Source organism: Xiphias gladius, chromosome 19 (assembly GCF_016859285.1).
Source record: "Xiphias gladius isolate SHS-SW01 ecotype Sanya breed wild chromosome 19, ASM1685928v1, whole genome shotgun sequence".
Lineage (NCBI taxonomy): Eukaryota > Metazoa > Chordata > Actinopteri > Istiophoriformes > Xiphiidae > Xiphias > Xiphias gladius.
In genome coordinates, this window is record NC_053418.1 from 6,420,087 (window position 1) to 6,441,069 (window position 20,983).

General features: G+C 41.1%; 1 protein-coding gene across 5 annotated transcripts in view; it reads left to right on the plus strand.

The window, feature by feature from the left end:
* The window catches only part of LOC120804635 (kelch-like protein 20), a 44,093-nt gene that overhangs the window by 15,137 nt on the left and 7,973 nt on the right, over positions 1 to 20,983 (plus strand). For 2 of the 5 annotated variants that reach the window (XM_040154108.1, XM_040154110.1), the window contains 5 exons: positions 3,128 to 3,252; positions 3,424 to 3,484; positions 6,723 to 6,937; positions 18,046 to 18,048; positions 20,024 to 20,175. In XM_040154108.1, the coding sequence (XP_040010042.1) occupies positions 20,052 to 20,175 (124 nt within the window). In that variant the 5' untranslated portion in view covers positions 3,128 to 3,252; positions 3,424 to 3,484; positions 6,723 to 6,937; positions 18,046 to 18,048; positions 20,024 to 20,051. Of the gene's footprint in view, positions 1 to 3,127; positions 3,351 to 3,423; positions 3,485 to 6,722; positions 6,938 to 18,045; positions 18,049 to 19,364; positions 19,542 to 20,023; positions 20,176 to 20,983 lie in introns of those variants that run through there. The other 3 variants (XM_040154109.1, XM_040154111.1, XM_040154107.1) reach the window with 3 other exon arrangements.

Consider the following 20,983-nt stretch of genomic DNA (forward strand, 5'->3'; position numbering starts at 1 on the left):
TTTTTCCATTTTCTCTTACAGGAGTGAAACCAGATAAGAATGAGTCAAACACTGCTCACCGAGAACTTTGCTTGTCTTGTTCAACCGCAGCTGCTTTGTTTGCACCGCTGTGACATTGCTGGTTGTTTTCTGCTGTTTCTGCTCTTGTCTGGAAAACGATGCTTGGTCTTCAGATTTTTCTGTTACCGTTGACCTCTGGGAGACCTCCGAGCCCTTGCTGTCTCGTCCCTCTTCCCCTCGGTTGATTACAGCTGTCTTGCCTTTGCTCTCCTTCTGATTAGTTTGACACTTGCGTTTTCTCCTCTCGGAGGTCTCTTTATTCCCAGCTACAGCATGATCTTCGCTGTCTGCAGATCCTCCGCCGACTTCCTTGATGTGTTTTCTCGTCTTCCTCGCTGATTTCTTCTCTGCTTTGGCCGGGATAAACAGAGGGGATGACGGACATGACTCGATGTTGCCTGCATTGGAGACATAAGATGCAGAATGAAAGGAGAAAAAAAAAGTTTTGTGGGACATTTTGTCATTAAACTAGTCCACTGAAGTCATGGGCTGGGATTAATGTCAAAAATGTTGATGAATAAGCTTTAGGAAGTAATGGAAAATTGAGACACTCATTTCCAGGCTTTGTACCATTGCCAGGGCTCTGCTCTAGAGGGGGAATTAGGTTCTCCTCTGTGCCATTGTTGAGCTGCTGGCAGGAGCTGTATTTGTTTCGGAGACTTGTACATCTGAAAAAGATGAAAAATGTGCTTTCATCATGACTCATATTTCCTTCCCTGTACCACCACCAACATCATTCCCTCATGTCATGCAATATGCATGCTTTTTCCTCCTCTGTCAACCCACAATCCATTATATCAGCTGAGCAATGGGCTTACCCAATATGTTTTGACTGGTACTAATTTCTAGTTTTCGGTCAATGTCACGCTGTCCGTCTCCGAGAGGATTGAAATCTAACCTGTAACAGGGTATCCCACCAGCCAGCCAAGCCAATCTGAACCAGCTCTTCCTGCCCTGCTGGAAGCCAGGAGCGTAGCGGTACTCACAGCACGAACTGATCCTGGCCACCATGATGCCGTTGACGCACAAGGTAGCACTGAAGGGGTAACCTCTGCGTCTCTGCGAGACAAACTGGAACTGCTCTGAAAGACGCAAGGGGACGATGTTATGAAATGCTGGAAGGTTTCGGATTATTATGTTTGATCTTTCTAATAGTTCCAGCATGGTTTTCTAACTGTCCTGTTTGGGCTCATGTTACTTGAGGGTCAACAGGTCCAGGGATGGTTTTCTTTGTGTTCTATGCTCATAGTGTTTTGAGACTCCAGAGAATGGCAGCACCCAGGAAACAGCATGCAGCAGTGTTCCCTGACGTTTTTGGTTTGTGACCCCTCCTAGCCAAGCAACACGTACTCGCAACCCCTTTGGCACAAGTTGAATATTAGAGGTGAAAACTGCAAATTACTTTTCGAATAGTTTCGCTCAGCTCCCTGAAAAGATTTCTAATCACTGCAGAACTATTTCTTAATATGTAGTTCAATCTTTTTTCCAAAGCTAAGCGAACACATCACCATTCATTACACTGTGGCATTTGACACCGCTTTAGACTTTAAGTTCAGGCTGTTGCTGTTACATACTGTTCCGTGAAAAAACCAGGCCCGCAAAAGTGCTGTTTATATGGTGAATAGCTCGGCATAGCACGGCTCAGTAATCACATTAAAACTGTTTCTGTGGTTTTTGCTGTTTTTAAGAAAGCTTTAAACCTGGCTTTTTAACATGCATGTCATAGCTGTGCCGACAACAGCACAGTCAGTCGCTAGTGGGGGGAACTGCAATGCCAAAAGCTACTGATTCAGTCAGCGACAATAGCGAATCAGTATGGTTCAGCTTGAGGTTTTGGTATTAAGAATTGGTTTATACATGTATTGAAAATCTGTGTTGCACGTGTTTATGAGCTGTGAGCAGTTCAAACAGCAGGGTGATGTTCCCTTCTCAGATTGTTCTGTTGCAATAGTTTTCAGAGGCCGGAAGAAGTAAAGTAGCAGAAAATTGAGTTTTCTTCACTCCTAACTTGTTAATTATTTCGTGACCATGAGCACAAAACCATGTTTTGTGATTCTTTGAGGGGTCCTGAACTCTAGGTTGGGAACCACTGGCATACAATATGTCACATTATTTTAAAAGGAAACTAAATCAAGATCAAAATCAGACTCGTTCTGGTCCAGGTTAAGAAACTTTCAACAATATCCCAAAAATCACAAAACAAACTGTCAGCCTTTGTGGAGACTATTTCTTCAGTTGAAAGTAATTACAATGAAAACTGTACAGACTGAGGTCTGTGAATAAACCAAAACTATCTGAATGACTAAGTGTCATTAGAGTTAAGTAAGAAAACATGTTTTTTGTGTAATTTGGGTGAACCGACTCATTGCTGCTTTCATTTTCCAGGTACCGAGTCAAAATATTGTTGATTCTAAGACAAAACACAAAAAGGTTCAAATATACAACGATCTCAGCACCACTCCTCACACCGTACTGTGCAGTGTATATGGCGTAAAACCGTGTGCGCGACAAAGGTCAAACCGAAAACGAAAAACTAACAGCTAGTACGATTTAAGTGAGTAAAGAGTCATACAATCCTACACAGGCTGTTTGGAATGTGTTTCTATGTGCATCGTCTCCCCCTTTGTTTTTTTTTCCCTTGAATTTGTCCAGCCACAGAGGGTTTTGTAAACAGATTACACACAAAGTTTCTGCAGAAATCCATAACCTCTTTCTTGTACATCTGCCTGAGACTGTGATGCCCTGCCTGAAATGTCAGCTGTACCAACATGTAGCAGCCGCAGTAGATCAAAAACCTTGTCTAGTGGACTGGCTTTTTCCATTTGAGGGTAGTCTATCAGGGCACACATCAGCTTTCTGCCCTTGTTCAGCTCAAACACTGCCTCGGGCCAGCATCCTCTAGATCCTTTTTACAATATTGCTTTGAGGGCAGATGAGTAATTAATTGTGCCAAAATGGGGAGAAGCTTTTAACAGCTCTAATTTCAATCACCTGTCGTTCTGGCCCTGTTTAATGTGGGGATTTTTGAAAATTATGTTAATGACAGAGGCATTTTTACATTTCACAGCTCCTACCTCCTGGAGTCACCAGGCCCTTGAAGACACAGATATTCTCCCCTCCGTTGACTTGCTGGAGTATCTTCAGTTCATCCTGAGTGGACCCCAACCCTGACCCCCGATGACCTTGTCCTAAGTAGGTCATCGTCACAGTGACGTTGGATTTCTTTGCCTCTCTTTGCGCCTTTAGGTTACTCTGATATGAAGAGAGAAGAGGGTGGAAAGAGCAAGAAGGTTTGGATGTTAAAACACATTTTAATTCATGCGTATTGGAAATGAAACAAATGTCAAATTACCTGCTTTTTAGGGTGACCTCCCGTTCTCCGAGAGGCAACCGAAGAGAAAGATCCTCTCCGCTTGTCATACAGGTAAGGGCAGGACTGACTCAGAGCCCCTCTGACTGAGTTCAGACTTGAAGCCCTCGTTGCGATGGCTGGGAGGTAAACGTCATCTTTACCAGCTCTCGTAGAACGAGCTCTTGGCTCATTCAGCTGTACAGAGTGCATGCAAGCAATTAAAGGGATTCTTCTTTAATCACGTAATGCTTGGTTTGAACCCAGGCCACATTTAAACGCTCAAAAATCATACTTAACTGTTTGATTGTTTTATTGGCTGGATACTACATGACTTCCCCTAATTTACGAGAATTTCTCATGAATAAGATTTTGGAACGATGATGTGTTTCAGACGTCTGCTACAGAAAATTACTTCTGAGAGCCCTGCTGTAAAATATGGTTAAATACAATGAATGCTCATATGCTCTTTATCTGTGATTGCTGTAACATGAGTGATTTACTGTTCAACATATTCACCACTCACCTTGTAGATCTCCACAGTATCAGGACTCTCAAGGAGGAGGAGCTTGCTCTTTGCTCTGATCAGACTGGCAATGGAGTGGATCATTTTAGCATCTCTACCAGGCTGAGCTGGGATCTGTTTAAAAAAAAAAAAAAAAAAAAAAAAAAATCATTTAGAAAAGAAGATCAGAGTGTTCAGATGTACAACTAATAATATTCACAGCAATGATGACCTTAGAAGATAGCCGTTTGGTGTTTTTACAGGCAATTAGACAGCATTAATAAAAATGTGAAGCTGACATTGAGGTAGAGCATGCTGATTGGACACTTACAGGAGTGTCTCTCTCTCCTCCGTGGACTCCCCTACGAAAGAGATCCTGAAGGAGAGTCTCGCTGTTTCTCCTGATTCTTCGCATCGATTCCCTCTGATATGACTCCATCCTGTAGGACGCGTTAGCACCGACAGAAACACCAACAGATGTATTTGAGCACAAAGTCTGCAAAATATTTTTTTACATTCACGTGTGAGGATTTCAGTTAATACTTTCATACTGATGTACCTGAGTGATAAATTACTCAAGTTTATAGAGCACAAAAATGATGAGAAATCCTGAGTATGGTGCAAGTGTCAGTGCTCTTTTGATACGACTGAGTCCATACAATAATCATGAGCACTTTGCATCGCTGCTTGGTAAAAACAAGGTAGTAATGGGCTAATAATGGTAATAACACCATAGTGTTGGTTAATATCGGCATTATATTGTGGTAATTACAGAGCTAATCACCAGGTAGTGGTTAGCGTAGCATAAAGACTGGAAGCAGGAGGAAACAGACTGGCTCTGTTCAAATTTCAAAAATATGCATATCAGTGCCTCTAAAGCCCATTAATGAACAAGATGTATCTTGTTTATTTAATCTGTATACAAACATTAAATGTCAGTTTGTGGTTTTAGGGGACATTATGTTTTTTAACTATTTAGGGCAGGCTAGCTAATTCCCTCTGCTTCCAGTCTTTATGCTAAGCTAATCGGTTAAACACCCCCTGGCACTATAGCTTTGTACTTAATGAACAGTCATGACTAGGTATCAGCCTTCTCGTCCAACTCTCAACAAGAAAGCCAGTAAGAGTCCGGAAAAAAAAAAGAAACAGCCTGGTAATTGGTCAACAACAGACTAAACTGATAAGAGATCTGAGTTATATATTAGTTAGTTAGTATATATAGATATTACCTAAGTCTGATAAATCTGAGCCATTATGACTTTGTTACTGAGCTGTAATGTGAAGTCCTATAGGGTGACACACGTGGGAAAAAATGAATGAAAAGTTAGAGGGCGGAGGAAGAATTACAACAGATTTTTGTGAGTAAGGGAGGATGTGAGATATAATTCAGTCTTGTGAGGATGATATAAAGTCCTGAGATGAGAGTTTACGGGTGAAAATGGATTGAGAATTCCTCTCCTCATTGGACTTGTAACTTCATTGTGGTTCTGCAATGAATAGAGTCAGGCATAAGCGCTGCTTTCGGTTGGGGGTTCAGTTCACCACACTGCTACCTCATGTGTTTAAAAAAAAAAAGAAAAAAAGAAAAGTCTGCACAGGGGAAATCTAAATTAAGATGACACTGATCACTGTTTTTTCCACTGTACGCTAATGAGCCTCCGTTGTTTCCTGCACAGCCTGTCAGTGAATTACAGTATCTGTAACCTAATCGCTGCATTCGCGGCCATGTCATCTGCTGGGCTAGTGCCTCTGGGAGACTAGTAGCCTATGTATGCATGGGTGCTCCCCAGCCTCATAAGGTAAATAGCAGGAAAAATAGGACTTGTGCTTTAAGAAGTGTATGCTTCTTTACTCTCAGTCCGGCGTATTACCTTAAGCATTTACTGCTGTTACCATATCCTTTCTCGCACCTTTTAGTGTCAGGAAAGAGAAAAAACTCTTGTAATTTTTATCAGAACATGAGCACAACAAGAATGCAGAAAAGAAGCAGTAAAATGAGACTGATATCATTTGTAATGTGTATGAGATAAGCTCATGAAGCCCTGTGTCCTCTCCTCTCTCTTCTGGGGCTACTTAATAATCTTTAAACTCTGATTACAAGGCCAGCAACTCAATCTTATTCTGCACCGTCTGTCACCTAGATGTACTGGACTTTCATCCATATTCACCATTTTCATTTGCATCGGTGTGAGAAGTATTCCGATTCTTTACCTAAGTAAAAGTACTAAAACCTCACGGTAACAATACTATTAGTGGTAAAACTACAATTAAAATTTTATGGGAGTAAAAGTATAGAACTGTTGAAAGCAAATTGTGCTCAGAGTAGCAGCCTTCAGAGTCCTATACTATTATTAGGTGACTGGTTTGTTATTACAGATGTGTATGCAACATTTTTTTAATTTTCTGTGTGTAATGGAGTAAAAAGTACGATATTTACCTCTGAAATGAGAGTAGGAGTACAAAGTAGCACAAAGTTTCTCAAAATTGTACTTAAATACAATTTATGAGTAAATGACCTTAGTTACTTTCTTAGTCATCTTTAACTATCCCAATTTTTAAAAAGGATTTTATTGAAAACACTAATTGATTTCTTAACTATTCAACTACTTGATTAAACAGATTTTAAAAAAAAACACCTCAAAAAGTACTTGTAGTGATTAGTAATTTTTTCTAAGGACTATCTCCAATAAGATGTTTATACTTATTTCTATTTTCCCCCATTCACTAATTTCCCATTAAACTGACGCAGGACAGAGATCTTACCTGTTGACTTGTCCTGGTTCAGAGCTGAATGTGTCTTTCCACCAGGTGATCTGATACCTCCCCGGCTTTTGATCTCCTGTTCCCTGCTCTCTCTTCACACGGCCAGCCAGTGACACCTGAGCAGCCGACGCCTTTGGCACCTGGCCCCCCCCGCCGCCTGACACTGGTTCCTCATTCATCTTTAACTGTCCCTGACGTTCGCTCCATACACTCTGGCCACATGTGCTGTTGTTTACGGGGCATTTCCCCCCCACCGTTTAGTAAGTATCTTTGCCGTGCAATGCGTCAGATTTTTTTCATCAACTGACTGATGCTTAGAATCATTCTTTGTGGTATCAGTAGCTTGATTGTAGCTTTGCACTCAAATAGGATTTAATTTTTTTGCTTTTTTTTTAAAGACAGAAAGTCTGTCATTTTTAATTATTTTAATTGAGCTGCCAAAAGCTGATAAATTGTGCCACTTTTCTATAGTTTTATATTTGACAGTTCTGTGCCAAAAGACTGAGGAATTCAGTTTTAGTTTTGCAAGACAGAAAGCCTCTGAAACAGCATCTCAACCACCATGGGAGACCAAAACTTAATAATAGTCTTTTGTTTAACAATTTCAAAGCCAAAAATGTCTAGTATTAAATATTTAGTAAGTATTATTAAGTATAAAGTATTAAGTAAAGTATTAAGAGTTTACTTCAGAACTGAAATATAGTCCGCCACTATATTAAGAGGGTAAGTTTGATGTATATACCTGCAATTGAACAAATAACTTGCAAAAGGAAGAAAGGAAGACAGAAAGAAAAAAGAAAGGAAAAAAACGGTTGACCAGGGCTTTCAACCATATCACATGGTCCTCATCAGTGGATCCCTCTCCAGTTGTCATCGAGAGGGGCCTCTTGGCATGCGAGCTCAGTAGCGGTTATGATTTCATATATAGCGCATTAGTCAGGTTTACCATTTAAGCCAAAGCAGACAAGATCAAAACGGTCGAAAGAACCGGAAAACACTAGTAAGTGGACCTTGAGTGGGGATTGTTATGGTAAACTGGTGTTTCCAAGGTTAAAACTGAAGTGTCGTGCTTAAAAAGAGGTTATTTTGTCAGGAAGGATGTTGGATCGTATACGTGGTGAATGTCACTGACTGGATGAAATCTGATATTTAAAGGACAGGTTCACCTTTTTCAAGTCTATCTTAAAACAGTAGTCAGGGGCTCATATGAAACCTGAAACAGGTTTTGCCGTGAAAAGCATTTCAAATGTAAGTGATGGGGGACCCAAATCCACAGTCCTTGATCTATGCAATTTAGAGCAATTTTCTTTATTCTGCACAGAACGAGGACTGTGGATTATGTTACCTATCACTATCGGGAAGCGATCTCTTGTTTCAGTCTTGTGTGTGGACCGGACTATTATTTTAAGAGAGACTTGAAAAATTGCCAACCTATCCTTTAATGAAGATACAATATTGTCCTTACATCTTGGCAGACTGAAATGATTGGTCCCATCCTTGCACCGAATGTTGACATAATTAGTGCCATGGAAGTTTTGACTGTACACAGCTTGTTGCCAGACACAGTGAAGAAATATAAAAGGAATCATCTCATTCATCTGGGGGATTAAGAAAATCCAGACATGTGATCTCCATCACGATATTTCCACTAGCTGATATAAAACATATGACATAACTGAAATCTCCTAAAGGTTTCATCCTATTAATCCCATAAAAAGAGAATGCATCTCTCTCGATCAGTTACCCAGAGACCGTACAGACCTTGCCATCATATGGTGTTATTGTTATATAACAGGCATTTTCCTGCTGTTCCCCCATAAAGACCTGCTCATTCTCTCTTCATCTCTCCTCTGTGAGCCATGTGAATGGTCGCTCTGTGTGCACACCTCGGCTCTCTAAAAAAGCCCCGACCCGCCGAGTACACGCTGACTCCACGCAGTTTTCTTATGTGCCGCGCCACATCCAAAGGGCTTCTGGAGGCCAACAGGCTCCGTCTGCCTGCTGGATCCATTACATCCAAAAAACTGATAGGGGGTCTGAGTGTGTTTGGCTTGGCAGTCCAGCATTTGCTTCGTGCCATGTTCACTGAAGCAATGTGTCAGTTTATTATGGGCTAGCCGCACACCTCCACCCTCCAGTGTCCATGATGTGACGCATGGTGTGAGCGGCGCTTTCCAGGAGGGATGATTTGTAGTTTCCCTATGCTCAGCATCTTTTGAGGTCTGGGATTTCAACAGTGATCGGTGTGTAAATACAAGCTGCTGCGGTGAATAGTTGAAAATGAGGCCACATTGATTGTTGATGCGGACGTTTATAAGCTCTGTTAAAGCCATATATTAGTGAGTTTTATAGACATCTTATGTAATATCCTGCTCTCAGGGGACGGTTTAGATTACTGACCATTCATCCTGCTTCTCGCCACAGAAGCTGGATATATTTTTATTTCATCCTATTCTTCCTATTTTGTAATTTGTAACCAATATAAAGCAGTGATTAATGAATCAGATGAGCTCAAGTACCCCTTTATCCTACCCCTACAACAGATGGGATGGCCTTCATTGAATTTCGACAGCAATTCAGGGCAAGAAAACAGTGGCTCGGGCACTGTGACTAATTGGAGTGGCAGAAGCTGGGCATTTCAACCCTTTATCCATCACTTTTGGCAAACTATTTTTATATTTCTGCTAGATTGCTGACTATTCCTTCTACGCCTTAAATTTACACCAGCTGAGTCACCCCACAATATTCCACCTAAAAGCTACAGACCCCCAGTTGGGAATGACGAGCCTATAGATCAGAAAAGCAGGATTGTTGACCGGAAAGTTGCCAGTTCATTCTCTGGACCAGCAGGACAAATCTGGGTGGCTGCAGTGAAAGAGCGGTGCCTCCCCTGCCTCATTACCACCATTCATGTGCCCTTCGGCCAGGACATTAACCCCATGTGGAGCGAGTGGAGCTGCTCAGCGGCCAGGGCCAGTAGTTTCACTGGGCCACTTCCAAGTATTAATGTGTGAAACTGTGTCAGAGTGAACAGCCCTTTCCTGAGAAAGAAAGCATTGCATTACAATGATTCATGAAAGTTTCAAAAACTATTAAAATTAAATGTGTGATTCTGGGAAGGTGGAAAGTGAGTCCCATCTTCTTTTGTACTGCATATACTAGGATGATTAAAGAGAGTTCTTTTTCCATGAAATGACTTGACAAAACCGTAAAATATTCTGGTGTGCAGATGATCAAAAATTTGAATGGTTTAATTTTGATGTGTTTAAATTTGCATAGTTTGTCTGGAGGAGAAGGCAAGATTGACTATTTAAGTAGTAATTACTCTGATTTCCCCACTATTATATAGTAGATGTTTTTTTTATTTTTGTTGCCGACAGTGAAGGCCCGAAAATTGGATCGTGAATGTTGATGGAGTTTGTTTCCTTTAATTTTTTTTTTTTTTTTACCTTTTTTTGTAGTGTTGTTTAAATTTTATATGCAGCTGTTTAGATCTGGCTTGTATGAAGTTGTAATGTCTTGTAAGCCCATGTGGTCTGGGCCGAGTTGCATGATGAAACAGTGATAAATATGTCATTCGTTCATTCATTCATTCATTCATTCATTCATTCATTTATTGATCATGATTCTCTGGTGAAACACAAGCCTCTCCTGGGACGATCACATAGCAGTTACGAGAATTGCGTTAAAGCTCCGACAGCATGAGTTATTAATCATAATTAATAAGCCATCCAGTGATTGTTTATGGAGCAGCTTCAGGTCATTCATCTTGATGGCTCAGACTTAGAGTCATGGCCCTCAAATTTCTCTCTTTCTGGTGCCATGCGGTGTCTGACATGCAATTTATTTTCCAAAGGTTCACTTCCATGTGTTATTATGCATGATGGGAATGCCATGAAATAGAAAAATATATGCTGAATGCACAGCGGAGCCCTACTGCTCATTGTCCTCAGTGAGCAAACATCAGCTGCCGTGTCTTCTCTCAGATCCTGCCGTGTCGGTGTTTCACCACTTGAGGGTGCAAGAAGACCAGTCATCCCATCGTATCGCCCTACTCTTGTCATGTTAACTCAAGGCATCAAGGAGAGTGGTCTGGCAGCTCTTCTTGAAACTCTCCCAGTCCTCTGTTGTTCCTCTGTGGCTAATTACCTCGCTCTCTCTGAAGTGCAATATCATATGTTCCCGCTGTCAGAAACTCTAAGTCACGGCTGCTTATTGTGGCCACTCAAACTTGTAATTGGCAGGTATAGTGGAGTTTCCACAAAACTCTGGACCTGCAGCACACACCGCTTTGGTCGCCAGGCAGTCTGGGATGCAGCACTTTGGTGGCTGGTTTCGTGGCTCTATCAAATTTCATGTTATGGTCAAATTAATTTAATACCAAAAAAGCAAGAGTACACCGCACGGGGGAATTATATTTTCTAAAAACTGGGAATTGGCAGATGGTAGAAGCAGCGTTTATTGCACACTGATTTCACATATTAGGAGTTAATCCTAGCATGCAAGCACACACATACACACACGTACACATATCCTGTTCTCCACAACTATTTGCAGTGATGCACTTTGTCAGGTTTAATTTTTTCACATTTGGAATCATTTACTGGTGGGTGACCTTTACCCCATTGGGGCAGCCTTCTTCTCTCCTGGGAGGACGTGAGAGTCTAATATACAGTGATTACTTTATAACACTGTAAATGCTTTAGTGTCCTGACCAGGCCATGCAGCTACACCTGGGTCCAAGGGGCATTTTAGCCACTAGACTATATTTAGCACCACAGATACTTATATATCCAGATTAATTAAGAATATTGGCTTATTGCCCAATTTATTATGCATTTAAATCAATTAAAGCAAAAATTAGGGACAAATTGCCTGGGTTTTATCTTCCTCTTCCAGATGATTACAGCTACTGTTAATTTTTTTCCTGAACTGTCTCAACTATCAGGTCAGGATATCATATTAAGAAACAAATAAGTAGATATAGTATAATTGTTGCTGTGAAAACCATGTAGCTGGTCGGGACCTCGTGTGATACCATCCGTCCGGGATCTTAAGTTAAGTGAGTGGCCTGTCCCATCTGTGCAGAGTGGCAGGGGTGCTGGAGCTGGTCCCAGCTGGGGACTGGTAGAGCCATGTGGCAGGCTGGCATCTTCTTGACCGGGACATGGGGCAAGCTGCATGTGAGGGCCCAGCTAAAAAAAAGGAAATAATGCAGCCTTAACAATGTCTAAGCCCCAAAAATGATGTTCCTTTATTCATTAGACATGAGCAATGGCTCGTAGCAAAGGAGGAATCTGAGGCTTTTTATCCAATGTGAGTGAAATTGCAGTTTTAGAACTTATAATAATGTATTTTTAAAACTGTAAAACCACCCACTGGCATTTATGTCACCGCTTGCTGCCTTTAACGACACAGTGTTCGCGTATTTGTTTTCACAGAGACAGAACTTCTGCATTAACTGCACAGGTCTTGATCGCCCACCACCACATACTACATACCACTGACAGCATCACTGATATCCCGCCTGGGTCACAGACTTGATATTACGTGAAGAAGTGCCTCTGCAGCTCTATATCTCCATTTCTCGCAGAGTTTGATAAAAGGATAAATGGATAAACGGATAAATGTTTCAGTAAGTGCCCTTACTGAACAAATACAGTATCCCTCCTTTCTCCAAGCAGGCTGGAGAGAGTGGAAGAGAGAAAGATCCTGCTATCAGGGACACAAGAAAAATCTACTCGAAATATGACATGCTCTTTTGCATTCCAGGGGTTATTTCACTTTTAAGTGGTGGTTGACATGAACGCTTTATTTAATCTTCTTCAATTATGACACTTGAGTGTTATAATGTGTATGTTGCTACCGAGTTTTAACATCTCCAAGTTCAGTCTCAAATCTGTCAGAGCAAGTTTCAAGTCAGGTCTCAAGTCCTTTGTTAGAAAGCCAAGTTTTTCAGGTCTCTTCTTCGTTTTCCAGGCACACCTACTAGATATTTTTATATTTACAATGTGTACTGTGTACTGTGTAATGTGAGAGGTGTCTCTTGTAATTACGAAACATCCGGCTCTGCAATAACCTTTAACCTCTTGTAATTCATTGTTTTCGTTTTACAGCCCACAACCGCTCGCATCAGCCTTAGTTGTAGCAGCAGCAGCAGCAGCTGTTTTCAGAAGAAAAGAAAAAAAATTAAAAAAAAAAAAAAAAGAGCTCTGATAAACCCATCATACGTAGAGTATGATGGGTTTATCAGAGCACAAACAGAAGACAGAAAACTCTAGCGACTTGCTGGTGGACAGAGTGGAGCACTGAGCAGCTAAAGAGCCAGACCTAAAACAGAGCTAAAGGATAGTCAGTATTGGACTTTACGTTCATCAGGTGGCCAGAAACACAACTCCAAACGAATGCTAATATTGTACTGTAACTGCTGGACATATAAATAACACACTGTTAGCTTATATGCTTGCCACGTCAACTTTATGAGGTCATAATATGTCAGTGTTGTGTGTCGCTTGTCTCAAGCTCTCGTTTTTGTAACTCAAGTTCAAACAAGTCCAAGTATCAGGTCTACTGCTCTGCAGTAAACGTTCATATTTCCCTTAGAATCCAAGAGTAATAGCTTCGTTATAGATACACGACTTCACAGTGTAACATACAGGAAGAGAACCATCATACGTCTATAAGGCAGAGATATCAAATCCACACTGACAGCAGTTCTGACAGACCAGAATGCAACATTGCTAGTGACTTTTCGCAACAGGAGAAACTCTTGTGCCGACGTCAAGTTATTATCTCCTGGTTAGCAAAAGTCGTTTTGGGACATGCGGGAAATTGCCAGCTGACGGGAGCATTGTATAATGGGGAGAGGGCGCATTCTGCAATATAATTTGATGATGCAGTATAGTACATAGTAGTGTGATGCCTTCTCCTCTAATCTCTCACTGTACCCCTGTGTAATTTCAGCTGAAGTTAACACTTGCACAGAGCTTTGTGCAGGTTTGTAATGGTGTGTGGGCTAGATGTAAGGCTCTTCTGAGACCTGTCTGGGAAGTCAGTAGAGATGTGAATCTGATTACTACGCCTCTGTGCTTCAGGAATATACTTATGGACCTCCGCCTCTGGTTGGCTGGGCAGCATTAGACCTGCCCAGCAAACTCAGCTGTGAACACTCTGTCTGTAATGGGTTTTTTTTTTAATAGCTGTTTGTGATTGATGTGATTATAACCATACTAATAATTACTCAGTGTTAAAAATAGAAATCCATATGCCAGAGCGGAAAACAGAATTCAGAGTATTTATGATATTTAATGAGAAGGTCACGATCGGGTCAGGGAGGTTAGTGAAACACGTCAGAGCTTTGAGTTTGGTTCAGGTCTAGATAGTCGATCTCTGCAACACAGTGACGTCATTGCTAGGTTTAATTTGCACCGGTCCAGGAGAATGGTAATCTACATGACCCGCTGTCTGTTGTTTGCTGGGACAATCTCCATGCTAGCCGAGAGTACTCCACTGATTTAGCATTGCACTGCTATAACACCGTCAGACTCACGATGGACAGTTTAATAGAAAGGATTAAAATTGATGCAGCAGAACCAGACATACCTATCACCTTTGTTTTTTGTTTTTTTATACCACTCATTCTTCTTTCCTGTCAAAAGTGCCCTACATTTCCCACAATTCAGCTCGGTCGGAGATTTTAGTGTGTTTTACTTGTAGCGGTTCGTGTTGCCTTGATTGTCTATCAAGCTTAGTTAAGTTGTGGGCTACAGAGATCTGGTAAACACATCGCTAACTCACCACCGCCAGATTTTTTTTCATTTTGAAATTTGTAGTCTTCAGACCCAACTGACTTGTCAGACAGCTCCCTCCCTTTTTTTCCTTTACAATCCTCAGTTTTCAATCAAATGTGGACATATGCCTTATAAATATAAATAAGAAACAACTAGTTTGTTAAAACCGGGGTATGTGTATGAATTTATCTACAATTTGCTAGAAATACCTGCCTACCTAAAAATACAGCCAATTCTCCACAAGGACTTTTTTTAAGGACAAAATGAAGGCAGAAATGCAAAGTAGTGTTTGTCACCAATTTTTAAGCGTTAGGGTATTGGGGTACTTCCCCACTTCTTACTGGCCAACACAATAAGATATCGTAATTTTTATCCTCAATGTTGTACACGACCTTTTTTGTATCTTTTAGATTGAGGCCAGAAAACAGACAATAATAGAACGCATAAGGATGTTGAAATATCGAGGCCTGTCAAAAAGACTATGAACTGTTTTGAAGTAATGGAGCTCTACATCCAAATGACAGGGAATCACTTTTAAGCTTTTCCGTTTTCTCTGCACTCAGTGGCCTCCAGGCCTCCAGCTCATCCATCAAAAGTGTCGGCAAGTGAAGCCGCACAGCTGTTAACTTTATAGTGTTCAGGGTCCTCTTCTGTATGTCCGTTCCATGACCTCTATATCCCTTTCTCCTCAACTGGGTCTTCATGTCAACTGCAGCACTTTTTTTAAAACTGCAAGGAACATGTGACATCTCCACAACCTTTAAAGGTCATACTTGGCATGCAGGGTCATGAACATCCCACCACTGGCCTAGTTTGTGTTTATTTATCTGGACTGAAGAAAACTTATTCACACTACTTTTACAGGGAAATTGCTGGAGTTGCTGGAGAAAACATTGCACTGCTGGAGAGTTGTTTTTTTTTTTGTTTCTCCCCAACTTCTTTAGATTTGAGGTTACATCAAGGAAGATATTTTAAGTACTTAAACGTGGTCTCCTTGTAAACACTGACCTTACGTTCAAAATGTACAAAACCGTGTGTGAGGGTTTCAGTTAAGTTAATCTCAGGCCTTGGATGCGTATATGACGAAAACCTCATTAACTGGATGCAAATCTAATACGTATAAGCACAGACAATAATAATCCTTTAAAGATAATAAGTTAAAAAAAAAAAAGAAAGATTGAAAGATTGCGCTCCAGAGTTACTAACTAGCCTAAGCTGAATTTCCAGGATACAAAATCCAGTTGTCAAATAAACGGCCTTTTCATTTATAAATGTGTTAATCGACACACGAAAAAAAACACACAATGTAAAATAGGAGATGTGCAAATCAAAGAACACATATTCAAGAGTGTACTGGTTATGTTCTCTAAATGCAAAAACCAAAAATAAAACTCAGGCACTGTAAAGTTATTACAACTTATCTCCATAATAGTCCTTCCCTGCCCAAATTCATTCAACAACAAAAACTTTTGTGTCCGTGCTATATTGTACATGTAGACTAATCTCTACATTTTCCATTTCCATTTTCAAGTGTCTTCGCATTCTGTCCTGCTGAAAAGGTAAATCCATTTGTCTGATCCGGTCTTCCCCTTTTTCTGCTTTCTTATCCCTTCCTTCCCTTTTCTATTAAAAATCTTTAGATCACCAACCAGCAAAACCTTACTCAGCAACACAAATACCCAACCAGCATCCACCAACAAAGCTATCCCACATGCATACTCAAGCAAGGAACAGTTTAAAAATATAAAACACGGCGGGCTAAAAAATGAAAAAAGACCTTAAGGACTCTCAAAAGCCTGAGAAAGCATGTCGGTCTTCAGTTTAGCCTTAACAGTGTCTACAGAGGAGAATTACTTAATTGTAAATGAGAAACTGTTCCAAAGCTTTGGGGCGGCTACAGCGAACGCACGATCCCCCTTACCCCTTAGCCCCAACCAAGGGACGGCCAGGAGCAGCTGTTCAGGAGCAGGAGAGATCTGGGTACGGAAAGGGGGGATGTACCAGGGCGCCAGGCCATGTTAAGCTTTATAAACAAATAAAAGAGCCTTGAACTCAAACCTATACTTGACCGGTAGCCAATGCAGGGATCCAAGTACAGGTGAGATACTGTCTCTCTTCCTGGTGCCAGTTAGCAGTGTAGCAGCAGCGTTCTGCACCAGCTGCAAATGAGACCCTGTAGCCTTAATTTGTTTATCAAATCGAATGTTTGGCCTGGGCACGGAGGTGAGGCCCCACTTATATACTACCAGCATATCTTCTCCCACTGTGAGGGGGGATGACGTATTCACGCTGGGGATCACTGACACGGGTGCCGCGCAGCACACCTCAGTGTTATGGCATGTGATTGGCAGGAGGTCTCCAGAGACAGCTGCAGGCGTGCTAGTGTGTCATCAGCTGCCCGGGGGGGCACACAGGCTCTCCGGCATGTGAGAGGAGTTAGCAGCATGGGTTCTCCCGTCACATGACCAAGTGTATACTCCCTCGCTCATGTCTGACTGACATGATGGAGGGTCACCTTCCTAGATGCCTAATTCAAATGATGAGTCTGTTTTACACACATTTTCTGAACTTTCCCTCAACCAAACAACTAATGGTAATGGTCCAACTCTTTCCCCTTGCACCCAGGTTTTAGATGCAATGGATTATTTAATTTATTTTATAGGAACCTGCATGGGTAAGACTGCAAACAAGCAAAAATTTTTTATTTAAAAAAGTACCTGCGGACTAAGTGGAGTCAAGACTGGTTTAATGACCATTTGTATAATCATCATCAATCAAATCGACTCCATAAAAAGTTCAGCAGTACTCAGTCAGCACTGCGACTAGTTTTCTTACTTTTACTTCTTTTGCTACAACGTTCCTCATTTGAATTATGCCAGATTCATAACAGCTCCCATTACCTATTTGGGTTTCTGAGGTAAGAAATGGTAGTAGTATTCCATATCACAGTTATTGAAACAAAAGGATATTGGACTTTGATCAGTTTTTGACTGCTCAGTGCAATCCGCCACAGATCCTTCCTGACCACTGCAACATAAATATCCACCCATATTGTTTCCTGTTGATGCAGATCAAGGAAGAAATGCAGGGTCTTTACATGAGGGACCTGTTTATGGTCCAGAAGATAGCCTGTCAGCAGTTTTTTTTAATCCTCACAAACACCAGTAAACCCTTGACCTCCGGAAAATTTGGGATTTTACAGCTGAATGGCTCAAGCGGCCCCAGGTGGGCGGGTGCAACAGAGCTGCCAAGGTCACAAAGTGGCCAAACGAGCGCTGCTAGCCAAGTGTTCGGGTCTCACTTTTGATTCTGGGAGGGTGCGTTCAGGACATTTCAGAGTAAGAAACTTTAATTATCTATCTATCTATCTATCTATCTATCTATCTATCTATCTGGCTCATCTGCATTATGCAGATGAGTCAAACATTTTTTTATCCAGCCCTATAGAAGCATTTGCATTTTCACCTTCCTTCCTTGACCTACATGAGACAGGGATATAAATATAGACATTCTGTAGGATAGGTTGTCGTGCAAACTAAAGAAATGAAAAAAAGTGATGGAATAGGTAAGAGATTTAGGGGATGGAGGTGACAGGGTCAACATAGAGACTAATGGACCCCTCTGGTGAATATGTGAAATGGTGAAACGAATGTTGCTGCCAACACTATTGGTGCATCCTTAGTGTAAGAGACAGGAAAACCCTTTATCTAAAAAGCACTCAGTAACATAGAGAATAACTCACTGAGACAATTATAGCGCTGGGCGACAATTTTAAAATCATTATCACAATGTGAAAGTTCTTTCTTTACCTTGGACATGGTTTGACAAAAAAAGCCCAAACTAAACGTCCAAATTCATGTTAGCTTTTTCCGGAGCTTTAAACGTATCTCTTGGTCTTCATCGCAATCTTCCATCTGCTGATGAAAACTGAGACTGTGAAATATGATCGAAATCTGCGGAAGATTAACATATTTCAAATGGCAAATGTCTGCAAAATCAGACACAAAATGACCAGATTAATGTTACACAGTGATGCAGTATATCAGACAAAGTTCTTCACATGTAAAACAAAATCTTCACAAAACTTTTCTTTTCAGCCCTTTATCCCAATTAGTTTGGAATAATTGATTTCGACAACAAAATTTTGTGAAAGCATAATGCGATTGACAATTTGATTTCACTGACAAACAATCATATTGAATCATTGCCCAGGCAGTTAATAATTATTTATAAGGTTGATAAGCATTTTAAATGATCATTCACTCTTCTTGAAAACGAATCCAAACTAAACAGTCACTGGACATTTGCAGAGGTCAAATCTTGAAATGAACATTTCTGAAGAATGCTGAAAAAAAAATATTATTTGGCCTTTACAACCTGTATAACTCATGTGTAGACAGACATTTTAATTATAACCTGCACCCATACATATGAACGTCACACTCCAGCCCTGCCTATCAGTGTATAGTAAAACAAAAATGCACAGAGAAATGCACTGAAAATATACAGAAGCGTAAATCCATCGACGCAAGTTCATTAGCATAAAGAGAAGGAAGACTAATGCTGGTTAGAAAAGAAACCCTGCATACTTTTGACCCACCACGACACATGGTTGCTTGTCCCTGGTCTAAACTCACACCAGTGGCAGAGTAACTTAGAGGCCACTGATGGAGTCTCGTCCAAACCTAAAAGTGAGACCGACAATTCCTTTGGCGGGACAGTTGTCAAATGAAGGCTAGGGTGTGTAAGAGGAGCCTTGGGTTTCAGGCTGGAGAGATGGTGGTATAAATCACTTGGTGAAGTTGGTGGGAGGGGGTTTTTGTTGCTAAGGGGAGGAGGTTTAACTGCTCGGAGCAGTCAAGTTCAATGTCCTTCAGTGCAGAAAAGCAGTGACAACCAGTAGTTTAAGGACAGACTTCAGGGAACAGAGTGGTGTGTGCTGATAAAGCAGAGGAGGCCAGAGACCTGACTGACTCGAAGGTGCTGCATTGAGGCAGAAGCACAAATCTTGACTTCAGACCCTGGGACAAGAACTGAGGAGATAAAACATGGGAGTGTACAATGAACAAGGGTGAGAGAATGAATTCTAATTTAGAGCCTTTGTGCTGGTACGGTACATTTAACGGATGTAAAGTTAACTTTGACTATTGTTTTGTGTCATTTAAATTAATCGAACATCTTTTGTGTAATTACTGCAATATAATTTGCAGTGTGAGGTAATACTGTACATATTAAATATATATACAGTAATCAATAAAATATCTTGTGTAAATCCTTCATAGTTAATTCTAAACACTCAGTAGAGTGCACACCTCCACCAAGGCCAAACAATCCCACACGTCTGTCTAGCTCTTATAATAAGGGAAGGTAGCAAGCAGTCTGATAGCATCAATTATTCATTTGTCACAAAGCATAGGAAGTTCAACTCTGTGTGTAATGTAAAATAAAACACGGGTGAAAACCTAACCTCCTTGGTGGCGGTAATAAGATATACGAATAGTGGTACTTTGTAATAATAGGAACGTAAAAATTAGTAAACAGTTTTTTATAATGAACGGCCCTGGAGGAACCAGAGCCCCACCATATGCTAATCAAAAAGAGCAAAGGAGGGTCCCCCCACCATCGCCACGGGTCAACGCGCCTCTCCTTCCGCAGACGGCTCAGCACACTTCCCCCCGAAAACGTCTTCAATGACGTGATGTTTGTGGGTCAGTTCCTTCGTGCAGATCTGACACAGAGAGTCTCTGATTATACAGACTGAACCTTTACTTTCAAGTGCATTATTGGCTGTTTTAGTTCAGAAAGAGAGCAAAATGTATTTCACAGTAAGAAGAGACCTGACATTATGAAGAGTGCTCTTTAAAACGTCAGAAATACAAGCAGAAACAGGAACAGAGTCAAAAAGTCAAAACGTCTAAGTGATTTTGAAGGAGGAAATTCCTCTGAAAATGTAATCAGGTCAAGCAAACTACTTCTCAGCATACTGCTGAGTTGCATTATGAGAAATGTGGGATCCAGCCTTTTTGAAGCCTGATCTTTGCAAGGGACTAAAGGTCAGGATATCTCTGCTGCATCCAGAACAAAATCATTGAAGAGTCCCACGGTGACTGTGGGGCTCTTCAGTGCTCTGAACAAATAGTTTAAAATGAGCTGACTGGCTGAAAATCTTTTGGGAATAGACCTTTTTCACAGCAATCATTTTGACTTGTGATAGTAGGAAAAGTGCAGGCGTCACTAATAACGTTAATGATGACTCTGTTCTGCTTAAGTGTCCCAGCAAGTCATGTCAGTGTGAAGTGAGCCAGCATCCACAACGTGGTCTCTGTGTGGATGCCACACCGTCTAGAGACCACTGCGGTCACCTCTTAGTGTAATTGCTCCAGTCTGTTCTGGACAGCAGCACGTGCTGTAGAGGATCTTCTGTTAATATTGAAGATGAGTGAGTGCCACGCAAAGAAAGGGTTACATACTGTATCAATAAATTCAGCCTCCCCGGTATCTTTGGGGACTGTTTAT